The 22,132-nt window shown below is 36.7% G+C and overlaps 1 protein-coding gene across 3 annotated transcripts in view; it reads left to right on the forward strand.

Moving 5' to 3' along the window:
• Positions 1-7: 7 nt before the first annotated feature.
• Nup54 (nucleoporin 54) overlaps positions 8-22,132 on the forward strand; it is a 38,386-nt gene continuing 16,261 nt past the window's right edge. Inside the window, exons 1-8 of one of the 3 annotated variants that reach the window (XM_074041977.1) lie at positions 39-163; positions 780-941; positions 4,277-4,360; positions 4,449-4,598; positions 17,386-17,612; positions 19,576-19,763; positions 20,860-21,056; positions 22,028-22,082. In XM_074041977.1, the coding sequence (XP_073898078.1) occupies positions 97-163; positions 780-941; positions 4,277-4,360; positions 4,449-4,598; positions 17,386-17,612; positions 19,576-19,763; positions 20,860-21,056; positions 22,028-22,082 (1,130 nt within the window). In that variant the 5' untranslated portion in view covers positions 39-96. Of the gene's footprint in view, positions 164-536; positions 661-779; positions 942-4,276; positions 4,361-4,448; positions 4,599-17,385; positions 17,613-19,575; positions 19,764-20,859; positions 21,057-22,027; positions 22,083-22,132 lie in introns of those variants that run through there. The other 2 variants (XM_020184052.2, XM_074041976.1) reach the window with 2 other exon arrangements.

Raw genomic sequence — 22,132 nt, forward strand, 5'->3', positions numbered from 1 at the left:
GCCCGCAGTTTCCCTGCCGGACGGAAGAGAGGGGTGCGCTGGGCGTCACGTCGCGGGAGCAGCGTTTTGGTTCTCCGTTCCCGCTGCTCCCGCGACATGGCCTTCAATTTTGGGGCTCCCTCGGGCACCTCCGGCACCGCTGCAGCCACCGCAGCTCCCGCGGGTGAGTTTCCCCTAGCCCTTCTCCCTGGGAGGACGGGAAGCGTTTGGTCCGCCCCACCCCTCTGGTCGGAGACTGTCCGGCGTGGGTCTCCCGGCCGCACGGAAGACTTTAGGAGCATTTGAAAAGGGCGGGCGACAGTAGAGCGGGCCGAGGCGGCTCCTCAGGAGGCCGCGGGGTACTCGAGGCCCAACCTGGAGCTCGCGCGCCGCGCGTGGGTCCCCTCAGGGCCCCGTCCTTCCTGTGGTCCAATTCCAGCCACTGGGGAGTGGGACTCGGAGAGGTTGGAGGCTAACCCCGTTTCCACCTCAGCCTCCGGGACACGCGGGTATAAGGCTGGAGAGCCCGGGGCTGCTCTGCAGCTCCCTCGGGAGCGGCCCAGGAGCGGCGGGCGCCTTCGTCCCGGCCCCTTGCGGTCTTCGCTACAGGAGTTCCAGCTCCTGCTCCTTCCGTCTGTCCCCACCACCTCCGCTTTCTTAACCTGTTCGGAGAGAAGTCAGGTTTGTGCACTTCTGTGAAAGCTCTTGCTGATTCTTCTAATCCTTATCTTTCTTTTCCTTTTCTTCTTCTCTCTCCCTCCCCCTTTAAAATTTTGGTTCTTTGCTTACACGCCTATCAGGATTTGGTGGGCTTGAGACGGCCAACTCTACCGCCAGTGGGTTTAATTTTGGGGGTTTCGGATTAACTGCTAATCCTGCAGTGAACTTTAATATTGGGAATTTCGGTGTTTCTACTACCTCGGCGACTCCTTTCAATTTTGGTAACAGTCTGGCAAGTGCAGGTAGATACTGCGGGTCGTATGTGTTAACGAGTGTTGGGAGCTGGAGTCCAAGAATATTTCGTGGTTCCCAGAGTTTGGGAAAGAACAGCGGCTTGTCTTGTAAGGGAGGGGAAATAAATTTTCTAATGTCAAATCAAAGACATTTGAGTAGAGCTTTGGCTACTAAAAGATGTGGTTTGGGGAGGACTTGAAGGTTATAACGTTCCCTTAAATTTGCATTTAATTGAGCAGAATATGTCATTCAAATGATAAGAATCCGGTATGGATTTTTAAGATTTAGAATAGAATGTATTTTTCAAATTTTTAGCTGTATCTTCCAAAGTATAAGCTCACTAGTCAGGTCCGTTTTTCTGGGATTCTTGGACTCCTGCAGTCATTTTTTTCCCTGCATTTTCATCGGAATTTCATTTTATTGTCCTTGTGTTTCCAAGAGAAACAAGTCTTATACGAACAGCAGTAAACTGTCTTGTTTTTTCATCTCTATAATAATAATAATAGTGTATTTCTTTGGTCAATTTAGCAGATTAGGATGCATTTCTATAAGATACATAATTGTAGAAAGAATCTCCAATTCTTTACTAGATTTTTGGGAAATTTTCAGAGAGCAATTTAATTTGGTATATAATACTGAGTTCTAAATGGTAGAGTAGGCATCTTTGCATTCAAAAAGATAATTATGAAGATATTTTTAATCTATGGATTGTTTGAAGCCCATTAAAATTTTGCAAAATAATGGATATGTAACCCTAATAAAATAGGTTTATGTCTACTTTAAATACATTCACTCCATAGAAAAACCTTGTTCCTTAGCTGCTCGTATATGAATTTATCATCCATATTCTCTTGTTATGCTACTTATGCCCATGCCAATTATATGCATTTGGTAAATGTTATTTACATCTTAAAACTTAATTGGGAAGGCAGGAATTTTGTTCATTCACTTGTTACTACAGTGTGAATATCACCTTAGCATCTGAGTTGAAAGCAATATGAAAACTATTTGAAAATTTAAAAGGTAAAATAACCCATTAAGATATATTTGAAGTGGTTGCATGTGATAGTGATACTTATTTTTCCTTGTTTGCTTAAAATTGGCACTGGGTAAAACAGAAACCTTATTTTGAAATTTGTGTTTCCGAATAAACCCACCCAGCTCATAATTGAACAACAATAAATAAGCCTGTTGATATTTGCTTGATTTCATGTTCATTTGGGGTTATCACTGTTAAGTTTTGTGATAATATGACTGTTTTGAATGCTTTCATATGCTAATTAAGTTAGCCTTAAAAGCAAAAGGCTGATAGAAACTCTTTATTTTTAATTTTGTATCCATGCAGATTCACTATTAGGAATAAAACATTTTGGTATTGTGAATTTCAACATGATAAGATACTGACAGGTTTTATTGTGTAGCCAATTCAAATTCTATCATAGTTATTCTATGGAAGTGTGGAATAATAAACACAGATTAACAATAATCTTAATACTTTGGAGGGCTTTTATCAAAATGCATAGTTTGCAGTACTGCAATAGAACGTATAAGTTAATAAAATATTTCATTGTGCCTACATATTCAGTTTACTCTAATTTTTCAAATCAGAATTCTATGATAAATAGCAAGTGATTGGATTTTTCTTCTTATATCTTTTATGTTACAATATTGGTTAATTTATTTTGTTACAAGAAATACGTAAAATTAGAATCTCTGAAAATCTGAGATATAACTTGCCATTAATGGTTCCAACATTTGTTTTGAAAGTCTTTTTTGACACCACATTAATAATCAGCTAAAGACTGTCAATAAGTTAAAAATTTAAAAAGTAAAACATTTATTTTGTATTTTTTGTAGTACTGGGGTTTGAACTAGGGCTTGCTAAGCAGGTGAAGTTTCTAACTTTTTCCTGGGGCAAAAAACCTTAAGACAGCAATCCTCCTACCTACAGCCCCTGATGGTAGCCGGGATATTAGGCATGTGATCCACTGTAAAGGCTCAAACAATACAATTTGAGATTAGGTAGCATTCTATTCCATTCATATGTTATTAGATATGGTTGAGATTTTGCTTCTAGACTTAACTAAAAATGAAATTTGTCAAAATTGCCACTGGTGATGCAGAGACCTGTGGTGGTTCTGCTCTCTTTTTTGCCACTTCCTTCACTTCCTTCAAGAAACACATTCTTACTATATAGCAGTAAATATAATTGGTACATTTCCTGTGGAAAGTTGTTCAGTCTTGGCATAGACTAAGTAGAAGTAGAAGCTAATGTAGATATAAATTAATTCACCAAAAACAAGGTCACAAACTGGCAGTGCAGTCTCTTGACATGATATGTTTGGCACTATTTCAAAATATTTGAGTTAACTGCAGACAAAAAAAGTTGAATTAGAATTTGAAAGCTTATAAATTTGGGGTGAGAATATAGCACAGGAGTAGAATGTTTGCTTAGCATGGGTAGCACTCTGGGTTTGGCCAGACATGGTAGCTCAAGTCTGTAATCCCAGGCACTCGGGAGGTAGAGATTGGGAGGATCCCTGTTTGAGGATAGCTCCTTCACGCACATTTCCTGAAATCCCATCACAACCAATAAAAAGCTTGGTGTGTGGCCTGTGTCTGTTATCCCAGCTACACAGGGCATGTAAATAGGAGAATCACAGTCCATGATTATGCCCAGGCATAACCAGAGACTCTATTTGAAAAAATAACTAAAGCATTTTGGGCTGGGGTCATGGCTAGAGTGGTAGAGCAACTGAGCAAATGTGAGGCCCAGTTCAAATCTCAGCACCACCAAAAAGGAAAAGGGGGAAAAAAGATCCAGATTTCCTTTTTTTTTTTTTTGAGAAAAATGGGAACATATGACAGTACTAAACTATCCTTCTGCAACATTCGGCTGGAATTTTGGGGAGAGATGCTGCCATTTTTTAAACTTTTTAAACATTTCCACATGTCACTGAACACCTAGTCTCACTATTTTATTAGTCTAAATCTTTTAGGCATTTGGACCTGCAATTCTTACTCTAAAAGAATGTACATAATCATTTTGAAGTTATGGCAATAGGCTTAACTAATATATTTTCTCATCTGTAAATGTTAATTGCCCCTTTAATTGAAGATGTGTATTGCACTGTGGTATTTATATTTAAACTACTTAGTGGCGTATTTCTTGTAATGTATTAACTTCTTGATTAATAAAATTTTAAAAATTGGTGTTGAAAGTAGAGAAAGGAAAATTTAGACCACAATGTTTTTACTTTATATGTAGTGATTACTTAGAAGATAAATTGTCTTTATATATAAAAAAGAGTCTTCTTTTCTGTTTTTGTCCTTTTTTATTTAGGTGGGTTTGGAGGATTTGGGACAACATCTACAACTGCAGGTTCTGCATTCAGCTTTTCTGCCCCAACAAACACAGGCGCTACTGGTAAGAGGCCATCTTAAGTCATTTGTGGAAGTAAATGTGGTAGAGGTCTATTTTTTTAACTTGTGCAATTCTGATTTTTCATTCAAAGGACTCTTCAGTGGTACTCAGAACAAAGGTTTTGGATTTGGTACTGGTTTTGGCACAGCAACAGGAACTAGTACTGGTTTAGGTACTGGTTTGGGAACTGGTCTGGGATTTGGAGGATTTAATACACAGCAGCAGCAACAGCAACAAACTAGTGAGTATGAAGTTTTTATCTTCAGATTGAAAACCATAACAGTAATACCTAACATTGCTTGAAACATGTGAGCAGATGTCTTAATTTATTTTATTTATTTATTTTTGCAATGCTATTTTTTTTAAATTTTTTTATTCATATGTGCATACAATGTTTGAGTCATTTCTTTCCACTCCCCCAGGCCCCCTCCTTCTCCCCCCCACCCCCTCGATACCCAGTAGAAACTATTTTGCCCTTATCTCTAGTTTTGTTATAGAGAAAGTATAACCAATAATAGGAAGGACCAAGGGTTTTTGCTAGTTGAGATAAGGATAGCTATACAGGGAGTTGACTCACATTGATTTCCTGTGCATGTGTGTTACCTTCTAGGTTAATTCTTCTTGATCTAACCTTTTCTCTAGTTCCTGGTCCCCTTCTCCTATTGGCCTCAGTTGCTTTAAAGTATCTGCTTTAGTTTCTCTGAGTTGAGGGCAACAAATGCTATCTAGTTTTTTAGGTGTCTTACCTATCCTCATACCTCCCTTGTGTGCTCTCGCTTTTATCATGTAATCAAAGTCCAATCCGCTTGTTGTTTTTACCCTTGATCTGTTGTCCACATATGAGGGAGAACATACGATTTTTGGTCTTTTGGGCCAGGCTAACCTCACTCAGAATGATGTTCCCCAGTTCCATCCATTTATCAGCGAATGATAACATTTCGTTCCTCTTCATGGCTGCATAAAATTCCGTTGTGTATAAATACCACATTTTCTTAATCTATTCGTCAGTGGTGGGGCATCTTGGCTGTTCCCATAACTTGGCTATTGTGAATAGTGCCGCAATAAGCATGGGTGTGCAGGTGCCTCTGGAGTAACCTGTGTCACAGTCTTTAAGGTATATTCCCAAGAGTGGTGTTGCTGGATCAAATGGTAGATCAATGTTTAGTTTTTTGAGTAGCCTCCAAATTTTTTTCCAGAGTGGTTGTACTAGTTTACATTCCCACCAACAGTGTATGAGGGTTCCTTTTTCCCCCTGCATCCTCACCAACACCTGTTGTTAGTGGTGTTACTAATGATGACTATTCTAACAGGGGTGAGGTGGAATCTTAGCGTGGTTTTAATTTGCATTTCCTTTATTGCTACAGATGGTGAGCATTTTTTTAAGTGTTTTTTGGCCATTTGAATTTCTTCTTTTGAGAAAGTTGTGTTTAGTTCACTTGCCCATTTCTTTATTGGTTCATTAATTTTGGGAGAATTTAGTTTTTTCAGTTCCCAATATATTCTGGTTATCAGTCCTTTGTCTGATGTGTAGCTGGCAAATATTTTCTCCCACTCTGTGGGTGTTCTCTTCAGTTTAGAGACCATTTCTTTTGTTGAGCAGAAGCTTTTTAGTTTTATGAGGTCCCATTTATCTATGCTATCTCTCAGTTGCTGTGCTGCTAGGGTTCCATTGAGAAAGTTCTTACCTATACCTACTAATTCCAGAATATTTCCTACTCTTTTCTGTATCAGCTTTAGAGTTAGGGGTCTGATATTAAGATCTTTGATCCATTTTGAGTTAATATTGGTATAGGGTGATATACATGGATCTAGTTTCAGGTTTTTGCAGACAGCTAACCAGTTTTCCCACCAGTTTTTGTTGAAGAGACTGCTATTTCTCCATCATATATTTTTAGCGCCTTTGTGAAAGACAAGTTGGTTATAGTTGTGTGGCTTCATATCTGGGTCCTCTATCCTGTTCCACTGGTCTTCATGTCTGTTTTTTGCCAGTACCATGCAGTTTTATTGTTACTGCTTTGTAATACAGTTTGAAGTTGGGTATTGTGATACCTCCAGTGTTATTCTTTTGACTGAGTATTGCCTTGGCTATTCGTGGCCTTTTGTGTTTCCATATAAATTTAACAGTAGATTTTTCAATATCTTTAATGAATGTCATTGGAATTTTGATGGGAATTGCATTAAACATGTAGATTACTTTTGGGAGTATAGACATTTTTACTATGTTGATTCTACCAATCCATGAGCATGGGAGATCTCTCCAATTTCTATAGTCTTCCTCAATCTCTTTCTTCAGAAGTTTATCATTTTCCTTGTTGAGGTCATTCACATCCTTTGTTAGGTTTACACCTAGGTATTTGATTTTGTTTGAGGCTATTGTAAATGGAATTGTTTTCATATATTCTTTCTCAGTTCATTATTAGTGTATAGAAATGCTAATGATTTTTCTATGTTGATTTTATATCCTGCTACCTTGCTATAGCTATTGATGGTGTCTAGGAGCTTTGAGTAGAATTTTTTAGGTCTTTAAGGTATAGGATCATGTCATCTGCAAATAGGGATATTTTGACAGTTTCTTTACCTAATAGTATTCCTTTTATTCCTTCTTCTTGCCTAATTGCTTGGACTAGGAATTCCAGTACTGTGTTGAATAGGAGTGGAGATAGTGGGCATCCTTGTCTAGTTCCTGATTTTAGAGGGAATGGTTTCAGTTTTTCTCCATTAAGTATAATGCTGGCTGTAGGTTTGTCATATATAGCTTTTATAATGTTGAGGTACTTTCCTTCTATTCCTAGTTTTCTTAGAGCTTTTATCATGAAAGGTGTTGGACCTTATCAAAGGCTTTTTCTGCATCTATTGAGATGACCAATTGGTTTTTGTCTTTGCTCTATTAATGTGGTTTATTACATTTATTGATTTTTGTAAGTTGAACCACCCCTGCATTCCTGGGATGAAGCCTACTTGGTCATGGTGAATGATCTTTTTGATGTGTTGTTGAATTTGGTTTGCCAGTATTTTGTTGAGGATTTTTGCGTCAATGTTCATTAAGGAGATTGGCCTATAGTTCTCCTTTTTGGAGGTGTCTTTGCCTGGTTTGGGGATAAGTGTAATACTGGCTTCATAAAATGTGTTAGGCAGTTTTCCTTCCCTTTCTATTTTGTGGAACAGTTTAAGGAGGTAGTTATCAGTTCTTCTTTAAAGGTCCAATAGAATACAGTAGAGAATCCATCTGGTCCTTGACTTTTCTTTTTGGGGAGACCCTTGATGCTGCTTCAATTTCATTTTGTGTTATAGATCTATTCAGGTGATTAATATCCTTTTGGTTCAGTTTTGGATGATCATGTGTATCTATAAATCTGTCCATTTTATTAAGATTTTCGAATTTATTTGAATATAGGTTCTCAAAGTAGTCTCTGATGATTTCCTGGAGTTCGATGTTTTTTGTTGTTATTTCCCCTTTTGCATTCCTGATTCAACTAATTTGGGTTTTTTCTCTCCTGATTTTTGTCATGATGCCAGGGGTCTGTCAATCTTGTTTATTTTTTCAAAGAACCAACTTTTTGTTACATTAATTCTTTGTATGGTTTTTTGGTTTCTATTTCATTGATTTCAGCTCTTATTTTTATTATTTCTCTCCTTCTGTTTGTTTTGGGATTTGCTTGTTCTTGTTTTTCTAGGAGTTTGAGATGTATCATTAAGTCATTGAGTTGGGATCTTTCAGTCTTTTTAATATATGCCATGATGCACTCATGGCTATAAACTTTCCTCTCAGGACTGCCTTTGCTGTGTCCCATAGGTTCCAGTAGATTGTATTTTCATTTTCATTGACTTCCAGGTACTTTTAAATTTCCTCTTTTATTTCATCAATGACCCGTTGTTCTTTAAGTAATGAGTTATTCAGTTTCCAGCTGTTTGCATGTGTTTTGTCTTTACTTTTGTTGTTGAGTTCTAGCTTTATTGCATTGTGATCAGATAGAATGCATGGTATAATTTCTATTTGCTTATATTTGCTGAGGCTTGCTTTGTGCCCTAGGATACAATCTATTTTGGAGAAGGTTCCATGGGCTGCTGAGAAGAACGTATATTGTGTAGAAGTTGGATGAAGTGTTCTGTAGACATTAAGTAGGTCCATTATCTATTGTATATTTTAGATCTAGGATTTCTTTATTGATTTTTTTTTGGATGACCTATTTATTGATGATAATGGGATGTTAAAGTCTCCCACAACCATTGTGTTGGAGTTAATATATGCTTTTAGGTCTTTCAGAATATGTTTGATGAAATTGGGTATGTTGACATTGGGTGCATATAGGTTGATAACTGTTATTTCCTTTTGGTCTATTTCCCCTTTTATTAGTATGGAATGCCCTTCTTTATCTCGTTTGATCAATGTAGGTTTGAAGTCTACTTTGTCAGAGATAAGTATTGCTACTCCTGCCTGTTTTTGGGGGCCATTGGCTTGGTAAATCTTCTTCCAGCTTTTCAACCTAAGCCTGTGCTTATTTCTGTCGGTAAGATGGGTCTCCTGTAAGCAACAAATTGTTGGATCTACATTTTTAATCCATTTCATCAAATGGTGCCTTTTAATGTGGGATTTAAGTCCATTAACATTAAATGTTAGTACTGATAGGTATGTGGTGATTCCTGTCATTTAGTTGTCTTAGTTGTTTGAAGGTTTGATTCTGTGTACCTTAGTTGAGGTTACTGTCTACTTTCTTGCTTTTCTTTTCCTGTGGTTTGGTGCTGCCTGTCCTTTCATGGTTATGTTGGGTTTCACTTTCTGTGTGCAGAATCCCTTGAAGAATCTTTTGTAGTGGTGGCTTTGGTCACATATTGTTTTAGTTTCTGCTTATCCTGGAAGACTTTTATTGCTCCATCTATTTTGAATGATAGTTTTGCTGGGTAGAGTATCCTGGAGTTGAAGTTATTTTCATTCAGTGCCTGGAAGATCTCACCCCAAGCTCTTCTTGCTTTTAATGTTTCTGTTGAGAAGTCTGCTGTGATTTTGATGGGTTTACCTTTGTATGTTATTTGTTTTTTCTCTCTTACAGCCTTCAATATTCTTTCCTTAGTTTCTGAACTTGTTGTTTTAATGATGGTATGTCGTGGAGTAGTTCTATTTTGATCTGGTCTGTTTGGTGTCCTGGAGGCCTCTTGCGTCTGTATGGGAATAGATTTCTCTAGATTTGGGAAATTTTCTGTTATTATCTTGTTGAATATATTACGCATTCCCTTTGCTTGCTCTTCTCCTTCTTCAATGCCCATGATTCTCAGGTTTGGTTTTTTGATGCAGTCGGTGAGTTCTTGCATTTTCTTTTCACAGGTCTTGTGTTGTTTAAGTAATAGTTCTTTGGTTTTTCCTTTAATTACCATTTCATCTTTGAGATCTGAGATTCTGTCTTCTGTTTGTTCTATTCTGCTGGATTGGCCTTCCATTTTGTTTTGCCATTCTGTTTTGTTCTTTTTTTGAGGTTTTCCATATCCTGAGTTCCTTCCTCTTTAATGTTGTCTATTTTTGTCCTGAGTTCATTTATCTCTTTATTAATCGTGTTCTTTGTTTCATTTTGGTGTTTAAACAGTGCTTCTATGGTTTCTTTTATTTCTTCTTGTGCTTTTTCAAATTCTCTATTTTTGTTGTCTTAGAATTTCTTTAGTGTCTCCTGTACATTTTTGTTGATCATATCCAGTATCATCTCTATAAAATTTACATTGAGTACCTGTAGTATTTCTTCTTTTAGTTTGTTCTTGTGGGCTTCATTGGGTTCTTTGGCATAGTTTATCTTCATTTTGTTGGAGTCTGGATCTGAGTATCTGTTTTCTTCGTTCCCCTCTGGTTCCTGTACTAATTTTTTGCTCTGAGGAAACTGGTTTCCCTGTTTTTCTGTCTTCCCATCAGTGCCCTTGGTGTTGTTATTGTTCCTGTACTGTGTGCAATTAAGTATTTTCTAGCTTGTAATAATAACAATGGTGATATTTAGAATGGAAGGGTGAGAGGAGATGGAAAGCAAAGAAGTTAAAGAAAAAGGGAAAAACAGATAAACAAGTAGAAAACAAAACAAAACAAAAAAGTTTCAAAGACATAAACAGGGAGAGATAGTGTACTAATCAACAGTAAGCTGAAGAGGCATTAGAGAGACAGAGGTTTGAAAATAAAAAATAAAAATATAAATAAATGAAAAAATATATACAAAAAAAATCTACAAGTTCAAATGCAATAAAGTTTCAGTCTTAATAATTTTGGTGTTTGTCTCTCAGCCTCCAATCCTGGAGATGGTGTCTCAGAAGTAGTTCTCTCATTGTCTCATCAAAGGGGAGAAAAAACTAAAAAAAAACCCAACAAAATATGATAGCACAAAACAAAAAAAACCCCACAAAGTGTCCCAGGTTCAAATGCAATACAATTTCAGTAAGTTTTTCAGCATGCAGGTGTAGTTCGGTTATTGTCTCATCAAATGGAGGAAAAAAAAAGAGTCTGGAGACGGTTTGTGAATGGCTATCTGTGGCTGTGGCTCACCTGCCCACTGCTGTCAGCCTGCTGTTGCTGGAGGTGTTATTTATGCAGATCTAGGGAGTGAGCTTAACACTCACCTGGCCCCTCAGGCTTTGTTTACTCAGATTTCTCCTGGGCCCGATGCCACTGCTACAAGCTTTACCCTTTCCAAGCACACTGGGGGAGGTGACACTGCACCTGTGTTCTCAGGCCTGTGTGTTTATTTACAGTTCATGTGGGAAGTGGGTCTTTCCCCCTCTCCTGTGGAGTGTTCCTCCCTTCGCCACTTTTACAAGCTTTCCCGCTCCTGGTTGCTGGATGTGTGCTGCCGCTCCTGCCTTCTCCAGCGGCTTGTTGTGAGGGATTTCCCCTCCCCCCTCTTTGGTGGTCAGGGTGCCCCGCCCTCTTTGCTACATGTCTTTTTTATTGTTCTTGCTTATTATTGCATTTCTCTTTTTCTCTGGCTGGGGGTCGGTGTGTCCAGGGGGCTATGCTGATCTGGCCCAGGATTGTCTGTGGGAGTACCGCGTACCACTTAGCTCACCTTGTGATCCGCGTCTTCCCAAGCCGTGTGGGCGCTGGTGTCTGGTGGTGGCCCCGGGGCCCTCCTGGTTTCTCCATTTAATGTGAAGTGGAGATGCTCTGCGCAGGCTGGAATTGTGGAGGAGTCAAAGTTTTGCCTCTTCTCGGTGGTTTTTCCTGTAAGGTGTATCACCAGCGTCTCTCCAAGATTTTACTTTAGGAGGCATGCTTTCTGCTTCCTCCCTCTAGCCGCCATCTTGGAATTCCTTAATTTATTTTTTAAGAATTATAAATACCTTCCAAAGAATTCCAAAAGGTATTTTTCATGTTTATGTATGATAGCAACTAAGGAGAAGACTGATTGGCATGATTAGGATTATAAGGTCCCTGTGTTTAGGATCATTCATTTAAAATCTTGTTTTGCTGGGGGCATGGCTCAAGTGGTGGAGCACCTGTCTAGCAAGTGGAAGACTCTGAGTTCAAACACAGTACTGCAGAAAAAAGAGAAAAACAGTTTAAAAATAACACAGATACAGAAAACTGCACCAGAGTGCAACTTATTGAAGTATATATAAAGTCAGCACCTCTGTAACCATGTTAGGAGATGGACCCTGGTCAGTCATTTCAGAGCCCACCATAATCCCCTCACAGTTATTGCTCTGTCTGAGGAACTACGGTCTTTGTTTGTTTGTTTTTAGAGTACTGGGGTTTGAATTGAGGGCCTCATGTTTGATAAGCAGTTAACAGCCAGACGCTTTGCCATGGTCTTTTGTGATCATTTCCTTTTCTTTATAGCTTTGTCATTCAAGTGTGTAAACAATGTTGTTTAGTTTTGTCTTTCTTAAATCTCTGTGGGCTCTTCTTTTGTCTTAATTTGTTAAAGAAGTCAGATCATTTGCCTTGTAGAGTTTTTTAGTCAGCACTTTACTGATTGCATTCTTGTGGTATAGTTTAACATACTCCTTTTTCCTCTGTATTTATTAGTAGTTGAGTTGGAATTACAGGCTTACTTATATTGATAGTTCAGGGTTTTTTTTTTTTATAAGACTGTGTTATAAGATTGTTTATTTTTTATCAAGAGGCATATAATGTCACATTATCCTTTTTTGTACTGATTTTAGCAGCCAGAGGTGATCAGTATTTAGACTCTAATTTCTCTTTCCAAATAGTACTTCTACTTTCATCTTTTTTTTTTCCCTGTGTAGAAGCTTTTTAATTTGCTATAATCTTTACTTGTTAATTCCTCTTTAGAAAGCCATTGCTTATACCCCATATCTTCAGGTATTTTTCCTTATATTTTCCTCTAGTCTCAAATCTTACATTAAGGTCTTTGATCCATTTTGATTGTATAAGATGAGAGATAGGGTTGTAGTTTCAATCTTCTAAATGAGGCTGTCTTTTCTCCAGCGTATGTTTTTGGCATATGCTGTATGTTTTTGGTATGTTCTTTGTAAAGAAACAGCTGTAACTGTGTGGGCTTATTTCTGAGTCTTCTGTTCCATTGGTCTATGTGTTTGGTTTTGTGCCAGTACTGTGCTGTTATTATTCTTTTTTTCTTTTGCGGTACTATGGATTGAATTTGGGGCCTCATGCTTGCTAGCAGGCAAGTGCTTTATCTCTTGAGCTACACCTGCAGTCTGCTGTTTTTGTTGCTGTGGCTCTATAGCAGAATTTGAAGTTAAATACTGTGATACCTCTAGAATTGCTTGTTTTATTCAGGATTGCTTTGACTTTTCAGGGTCTTTGGGGCTTCTGTATGAATTTTAGGATAGCCTTTTCTATTTCTGTGAAGAATGACATTGAAATTTTGGTGGGGATTGCATTGAATCAATTGATTGCTTTCTGTAATGTAGCCATTTTCACAATATTAATTTTATGAACATGGAAGGTCTTTGCATCTTCTAGTGTCTTCAGTTTTTTTCTTTATTGTTTTATAGTTTTTGTTGTTGAGGTCTTTCACCTCCTTGGTTAGGTTTATTTTGTTTTTGAAGCTGTTATTGAATGGGATTGTTCTCCTGATTTTTTTCTCAGCATGTTCCTTATTGGTGTATAGAAAAGCTACTGATTTTTGTATGTTGATTTTATATCCTGCTACTTCTCTGAAAGTTCTTATCAGATCTTAAGAGTTTTCTGATGGCGGTGTTAGGGTCTTTTAAGTATAGAATCATATCATCTGCAAATAGGGATAATTTGAGTTTTCTCTCCTATTTATACTTCTTTCTCTTGCCTTTTTACTTTAGCTGAGAATTTAAACGCTATATTGAGCAAGTGTGGAGAGGGTGGACACCCTTGTTACATTCCTGATTTTAGAGAAAATTCTTTCACTTTTTCTCCATTCAGTGTAATGTTGGCTATTGTGGAGCCATTGCTTTATTTTTAAGACCTCTGCTTGTTTGAGTTGCTTGTTCTCTGGCTGCACTGTCTTTACTATATCTAATCTCAGTTATCTTTTGACTTCCTAAACAGTTCCTTATACTTATTGAAAGATTTGCCAATTGACTATTAATCTGGCTTTTCTTTCCAACTTCTGCCACCAGTCTTGATTATTGTAGCCTCTACATGGATATGTACTCAAATGGCCATGCCTTCTCCTCTTTATTCCAAAGACCTTCTCTAGTCACAATTCTTATCCTGGACCTTTGCAACATCTGAAACTATTCTGATTCCAAAATCACTTATGTTAACATCCCAGAATCTATTGCTCATTTTCATCTACTTTCATATATGTATCCTTTACTTCATCAGAGGCTTTAACTGACACTCGGTGCTCTTTCCTGTGTATGCTACTCTCTCTAGCTTAGATTCCATGGCCTTCCATTTTCGTGAGTCATGGCTATATGCTAAATTTGCTTGGTTTTGTATCAAATTTGCCTGAAAAAGCTGTAAGCATTTGTAAGCCCAAATGTCTGTCCAGATATTATTTGAGAAAAATCATACAGTACAGAAGATTGACCACTACAAATTCTTATTCAGCAACCTCAGTTGTGTTCTAAAATATTTTCAATTTATTCTCACACTTTGTATAACAAAGCCAAGTCTCCAGTCCCTGGTTTCTATTCCTTATCAAATAGCTAAGGTCATTTATTATCTCAAGTATGGTAAGCACTTAACTATTTAATTAAGAAAAGTTCTAACAAAACCAAAAAAATAGTCCTATATTTCTGTTACCTAGAGTCATCAGAAGTCAGAATATGTCACACTGTTTATCTAGCTCCTTTTCCCCCTTTTTTTTTTTTTGGCATTGCTGAAGTACTTTAAAGCAAATCTCAAACATATCATTTCATCTCTTTACCCTAACCGTACTGTATTTCTCTCATTAAAAACATAGACGTCATTCTAACCCTAATAATTACTTGGTATTACCTCATTCCTAGTCCATAATCAGATATCATCATATGTCTCAAAAATGTCTTCTTTTGGTCTTTATGATCTTAATAAGGTCACACATTGTTACATCTCGTTAAGATTTTTTTAGTATTGAGAATATCTCATTCTCCTTTCTTCCACCTCGTGAATTGTTGCAGAAACTAGACAAGTTCTCTATTTTTCTGTTTATGTCTTTGTGATAATATTTAATTTTATACTTCATAATTCTGGTAAATAGGGGCTGGTGGAGTGGCTCAAGTGGTAGAGCGCCTGCCTAGCAAGTGTGAGGCCCAGAGTGCTGCCAAAAAAAAAAGAAAACCATAATTCTGGTAAATGAAGTTAGCTTTGGGGATTTGATTTTTTTGGACAGGACTGCTATGATGCAGGAGGTGCTATGTGCCTCCTGTCATACCACATTAAGAAGCCACCCCATTTTTAGTGATGCTAAGATCTATTAGTGGGTTCAGATGGTGACAACTGATCTGTTTTGTCAAGTTTGTCAGCCTTTAACCTGATAGTCTCATTGATGATAATTGTCTTAAGCAGTTACTTTATTAGGAATTGCAAAGTTGACAATTCTCTTAATTTCTTCTTTCCTCACTAAAATTCTTCTGGACCTTAATAAATATGTTTCATTAATTGTATTTGTTCCCTCCCCCCCTTTTTTTTTTGACATTACTAGGGGTTTGAACTCAAAGCCTAGTACTTGCTGGGCAAGCACTCTACCTCTTAAGCCACTTCACCAGATCTTTTTTTGTGTTTGTTATTTTTAAGACAGGGTCTCACATTTTCCCAGTCCAGTCTGGACCATGATCCTTCTATTTGTGCTTCTCTTTGTAGCAGGGTGACAGGCACTCAGGCATTGAGTGAAATGACATCTACTGAACTTTTTGCCTATGCTGGCCTTGAACTGAAAACCTTCTGATCTTTGCTTCCTAAGTAGTTAGGATTAGAGGCTTGAGCCACTTGTAATTTATTCCTTTTGATGTTCACCTTACTTTTGGTAAATGGGAGCTCTTAACTTCTTTGACACTCCAGTCTATTTTTATTCCTTCATACTCCTCCAGTACTTCTTATTGTACTTGCAACTTTCTTCTCTTCTCCACAGAGATTTTGTACATGTTATTTGTCTTTACCTATGTTTCATGACCTAGCTGCTACTTCTTTAGGCCTTAACTGAAATTCTAATGAAACAGCCTTCTCTTGACCTCTCTCGGGCTTGATTAGCTCCCTTATTTAGTCACGCATAGCCTTTGTATTGCTCTGAGGAGATTATCACAATTATTACTTGTTTTGGTGTGTGTTCAGTTTGTTTACAAACTTTGTCTTTTTACTACTGTATCCTTATATTTAGCTCTATGCCTGACACTTATGTGTGCTTAGTAAATGTTTATTTCATTAATACATGGTGACTGAATGAATGAGTGTATATATACATACAACACTGGTGACACCTGCTTACCACATTTTTTTTTTTTTGAGATTTGGAAATTTGATTTAATAAAGGTTAATGTTTTTCAGAACAGTGAATGTACAGTGTGAAGATTAGATTTCAACCCCCAAATAATCTCTGTCTTCTCTCTCCTATCCTTTTGCTCAGCTCTTGTGTCTGTGTTCCCACTGCCCTAGGCCTGGAGTTGTTCTGGGGTTGGTTTTGTAGGTGCCTTGTACTTACCACATTTTTTAACAAAGGGGAATAAGTCTAAGATTCAGAGCTTAAGACAAAGGTATCTAGCTATAATTTATACACTGTTGAGCTGATAATGACATAATGATTGTTCTTACCTCATTTCATATCTCCCATATTGTATTTATTATACAAATATAACAGAAACAAAAGATTGTTCAAGAGAAAAGTCCAATGAAATAAATGGAAAAAAGGAAAAAAATCCTGCAACTTCATAAACTTTGCTTTACCACGTCCATAGCATTTTTCCGTCCTCCCTCCCCACCTCCCTCCCTGTCTCTTTCTTCACACTTTTTTTATGTGTGTAATTTTAATACTATGAATTTGACAATGGAATTAACTATATTAAGATAGCATCATTAGGAAAGCACATTTATAAAGTTTGTCCTAGTTATACTAGTTTATTACTGTTCCCATAATAAATTGTCATAAAGTAGGTTAAGAAAACAAATTTATTACTTTATAGTTCTGATCTCTTTATAGATTAGAAATCCAGGAATGAGTTTCACTGTGTTAAAAATGAAGCAGTTGGCAAGATTGTTATTTTTGGATCTAGTGGAGAATCTATTACCTTGTCTTTCCAGCTCCTAGAATTTTCTGGCATTTCTTTTCTTGTGCCCTCTTCCTTCATCTTTTTGTTTATTTGTTTTTGCAATACTAGAGATTGGACCTAGGGCCTTTCGCATGCTAGGCGAGTGTTCCACCACTGAGCTGTATCCCCAGTCCCCTTCCTCTATCTTCAAATCTCATTCCAATGCTCTCCTTCTGATATGTCAGAGGACACTTAATTGAACCCACCCTGATAATCCAGGATAATCTGTTGCAACGTGCTTATATCTGCTAAGTCTGTTTTGCAATTAAGAGAACATGTATATAGGTTCTGTAGATGTGAATATGTATGTGGGGTGGGGGGGGAAGCATTGTTTTGCCTACTACACCTAGGATCTGAATTTTTTTTTTTTATAGCATTGGGTGGTCTCTTCAGTCAGCCTACACAAGCTCCTACCCAGTCCAACCAGCTGATAAATACTGCAAGTGCTCTTTCTGCTCCAACACTGTTGGGAGATGAGAGAGATGCTATTTTGGCAAAATGGAATCAACTGCAGGCTTTTTGGGGAACAGGAAAAGGATATTTCAACAATAATATTCCTCCAGTGGAATTTACACAAGAAAATCCCTTTTGTCGATTTAAGGTATTAATACTGTTTTAGATCTTCACTTAAAGAGTATATATGTGAGAATGTGATGCAGACTGAAAACAGTTGCTTGGTTCTTAATAGTTCTTGAACGTGATATGATTACACTTATATTTTAAAAATATAGAAATTATAAAGTCCAAGTGATTTTTTTATATACGTGTGGTTCCAAAGTGACCAGAATAAAACAAAATTGAGCTGCAGCTAGAATGTGATTTATAACTAAGTTAAAAATGTCAGGAGAATGGTCTACTTGGCACCTGTAAATAGAAGATTCAAAACTAGATTTCAGTTGTGTTTGTCTCACATTGGCCAGGAAGTGCCCGTGCACAGGAGTTCTCCTTATCATGTTTGACCCTATTGCCACTATGGTAGCTGGATGTCAGAGTCAAACCATATCATGCATTTTTTGGTTGTTACTGTTTTGATTCCTTGGTTATGAAATAACCATCTCATTTAAATTTGATAATCTGTTCATCTGCCAGTGGGAGTATTTAGGTCACTTGGCAGTGTATTTTCTTTTTTGGGGGGGATGGGAGGGTTTGTGTTAATTATGGAGCTTGCTGGGCAAACACTCTACTACTTGGGCCACTCCTTCCTCCACTCACCCACCCCCTTTTTTCCCCTTAAATAAAATAAAAGACAGGATCTTGCTATATAACTGAGGCTGTCCTTGAATTCACTACTACCCCATGGAACTCGCGGTCCTCCTGCCTTAGCCTCTGAAGTGGGAGTGGTGGGATTACAGGCATATGCACCACCACACCTGGCTGGCAATGTATTTTTCAAAACAAATTAATGTATCGTAATCATGTTTATACTTTAGCCTCTTTTTGGTGGTTGTTGTGCAAACACTGTATTACTGAGCTACGCCATTAGCTCCTTAGGACCAGAAGTGTTTCAGATTTACTGATTTTTTTCAGATTTTGAAATATTTGCATATGTGTAATGAGATACCTAAGAGATGGGACCTTAGTCTAAACAGGAAATTCATTTATGTATCATATATAGCTTACACACATAAGCCTTGAAGGTAATTTTAAACAATATTTTTAATGCACTTGTGTACTGTAGCCCATTCATTACATGAAGTCAGGTGTATAACTTGTATCATGTTGACACTCAAAAGTTTTCAGGTTTTGGAGCATTTCAAAGTTTAGATTAGGGATGTTCGTCCTATCTATCGGTTTTAGTGCATTAGTTGAAATTTTAATAGTTTTGTTTAGTGATAAGATATGCAATAATGGACAAGGTTGAATATAACAATTGAAATTTTTTCTCTTTTAAAGATGGTGTATAATCAATGCATGGTAAAAGTACATAATGTACTCTTGAGTGAATTTAAATATTTTTAAAAAGTTGTAAGTGGTAATAAAGGCTAAAAGGCTTCTATCTAAAAGAAACAGTTTTTAGCAACGTATAGTTCATGTTTAATGTTATAAAAACTAACCTATTTCATAGCTTTGTGGTACATGAAACTGTAAAAATAGACATAGCATTTGTAACTTAACAGTGTCATTGTTTTACTTTAAAGTATTTATTTGTAAATCACTTCTTTATATATCTAAAACTTAGTTCAAGATTCCATGAATCAGATATATAATGAAATAAATGCATTTAGTCCATAACACTTGCAGTCATATTTATAATGACATGCAAATTTGTTTCATAGTTTCAGAAACACCCAACAATGAATGGGTATCAAAAACTTTCAGAGGCCAATGTTCTTTAGTTACTATCTCAAAAAGCAAATTTTAATTTTACTGTGTGCTTATGTTATTCTTGGTCAATAAAGTTTTTGCTATAATTGTGTGACTTCCTTAAGTATAGAATGATGGGAAGATTGATTCCTTTCATTACTATACATTAAACTGTCCTGCCCCCAGCAGATATTAAACTATTAATATTAAACTTAAGATCTGTACATATTTTTGATATTATTTATTTTGTCATTTCACAGGCAGTAGGTTATAGTTGTATGCCCAATAATAAAGATGAAGATGGGCTAGTGGTTTTAGTTTTCAACAAAAAAGAAACAGATGTTCGAAGCCAACAGCAGCAGTTGGTAGAATCACTGCATAAAGTTTTGGGAGGAAACCAGACCCTTACTGTAAATGTAGAGGGTATTAAAACATTGCCAGATGATCAGTAAGTATACATTAAATATACTGTTTGTGTGCCCTGGTCCAAAGAGAGTGATCAGTGGTGGTTTTTGTTGCCGAAGCACAAATCAAATCTTAAAGCAAGCCAGGCGCCAGTGGCTCATGCCTGTAATCCTAGCTACTCAGGAGGCAGCCTAGGTAAATAGTTCAAGAGAACCTGTCTTGAAAAATGCATCATAAAAAAGGGCTGGTGGAGCGCCTCAAGGTATAGGTCTTGAGTTCAAATCCCACTACTGCAAAAAAAAAAATTTAAAGCAGAGCTGAGCACAGTGGCTCATGCTTGTAGTCCTAGCTACTTGGAAGGTAGAGGTCTTGCCAGCCCTATCAAAAAGTTCACAAGACCCCATAAAAAGCTGAGTGTGGTGGCATGCACCTGTCATCTCAGCTAGATAGGAACCATAAATAGAATAGTGGTTCAGGCCAACCCAGGCAGAAATATAAGACCCTATTTGAAAAATACCTCTTTATTTTGGATTTCCTAACTTATTAGATGCTAATGATTTTATAATTTTTATTCAGGACCAGGAGGAGACATTGATTATGGCCATGTACAAATTAAGTGCCACAAAGATATTACAGGAAAATTTTATTAACTGATTATTGTTCATTCGTATATAAATATGAGTTTACTACCCTTGACCTATGTATAATTTTAGTCTTAATAGCAAGACACTTTAGGATCTTAGAGTTAGATGAATCATAGTTTTTATAATGATGAATGTTATTAGATATGCTAATTGAGTCAGATTTTACTTCTTGGGTCTTAATTGCAGAGAAGCAATCCATACGTTTCTACAGAATCTCCACAGTACTTCTCATTTGTGGAAAAAGTATTAAATAACATTTATACAGGACTATGTAATTGAGCAAACCTTTTTAAAAATAAATTTTATTTACCTGCCTCAAGTGAACATAACATAATACAGTTTTATTTTCCAAGGCTTAAGAAAAATACACTTTTATTTCTTTGTTAAAACCATTTGTGAATTCAGCTAAGTACCCTTCTAAAATCATATGCTGTGTTGATATTTGGGGGTATGAATTATGTGCTCAGTATTTTGTAAATTGGTTATTTTCTCCAGGACAGAAGTTGTCATTTATGTTGTTGAACGTTCTCCAAATGGTACCTCAAGAAGAGTTCCAGCTACAACACTCCATGCCCATTTTGAGCAAGCCAATATAAAAACACAATTGCAACAACTTGGTGTAACACTTTCTATGACTAGAACAGAACTTTCTCCTGCACAGATCAAACAGCTTTTACAAAATCCTCCTGCTGGTATGTTTCTAGAATCTAGAGTCATAGCGTAGAGAAAATGAAAGATTTAGAAATAAGTGCTTACTGGGCGCCAGTGGCTCATGCCTGTAATTAGGTAGTTGGGAGGCTTGCTAGGCAGACACTCTGCTGCTTTAGCCATGCCTCTAGCCCTATTTGTGATTTTAAATGTAGGCACATGTATGTCATTCCTTTATAAAAGGATTCTTCACTCTACATTTACTGCAGCTTGTCCTTTCACTTACAGTATTTCTTAGTACTTTTCATGGTAGTACATGAAGGTAAATTTTACTCTATTTAAACACTAGGTAGTATTCTACAAATACACCTTACTTAACCAGTGTTGTTTCTGTGTTTTCACTATTATAAACTATGCAGCAGTTAACATTCTTATAAATATGTCTTAGAACACTTGAATATATACTTTTTTATGGTATTGAAATTTGACTTAATATTATGTATGTTAGACATGTATGTTTGATAGTGTGAAATCGCCTTGCAAAGAAAGCTCTGCCAGTTACATTCTTAATAGAACTGTATGATTTTTCTTTTTTTGCCACTGATAGCAAAAAAAAAAATTCAAAAACTAATGTTTAATCTGCATTTTCCTGATGGCTAGTAAAGTTGAAAGCGTTTTAATATGTTTATTAGCTACATGTTTATATTTTTTGTGAATTACCTACTTGTTTCCTTTGTCCATTTTCTACTGGATTCTTTGCCTTTTTGACTTACAGTGTTTCTTTCTATTTTGGAAGCTAATCTGTTAGCCTTATGGGTTGTAGATATTTCAATCTGTATTTTTGTTTTAGTTTTATCTTATAAAAATGTTTATTTTTGTGGTGATTGTATGTGGCAGTTGTTTTTCATTATAACTTCTTGAGTTTAGGGTCTTACTTTAGGAAAGCCTTTCCTATATAGATATTTTAGAAAAACTTTTAGAAAAAACTTTTAAAAAAATGTTTTCTTTGTGGTAGGTGTTGATCCTATTATTTGGGAACAAGCCAAGGTGGATAACCCTGATTCTGAAAAGTAAGTGTATCTTCACCTTGTTTTGTATATGAGCTATATTACTACTAGAG

The sequence above is a fragment of the Castor canadensis genome, chromosome 9 (genome assembly GCF_047511655.1).
Source record: "Castor canadensis chromosome 9, mCasCan1.hap1v2, whole genome shotgun sequence".
NCBI lineage: Eukaryota > Metazoa > Chordata > Mammalia > Rodentia > Castoridae > Castor > Castor canadensis.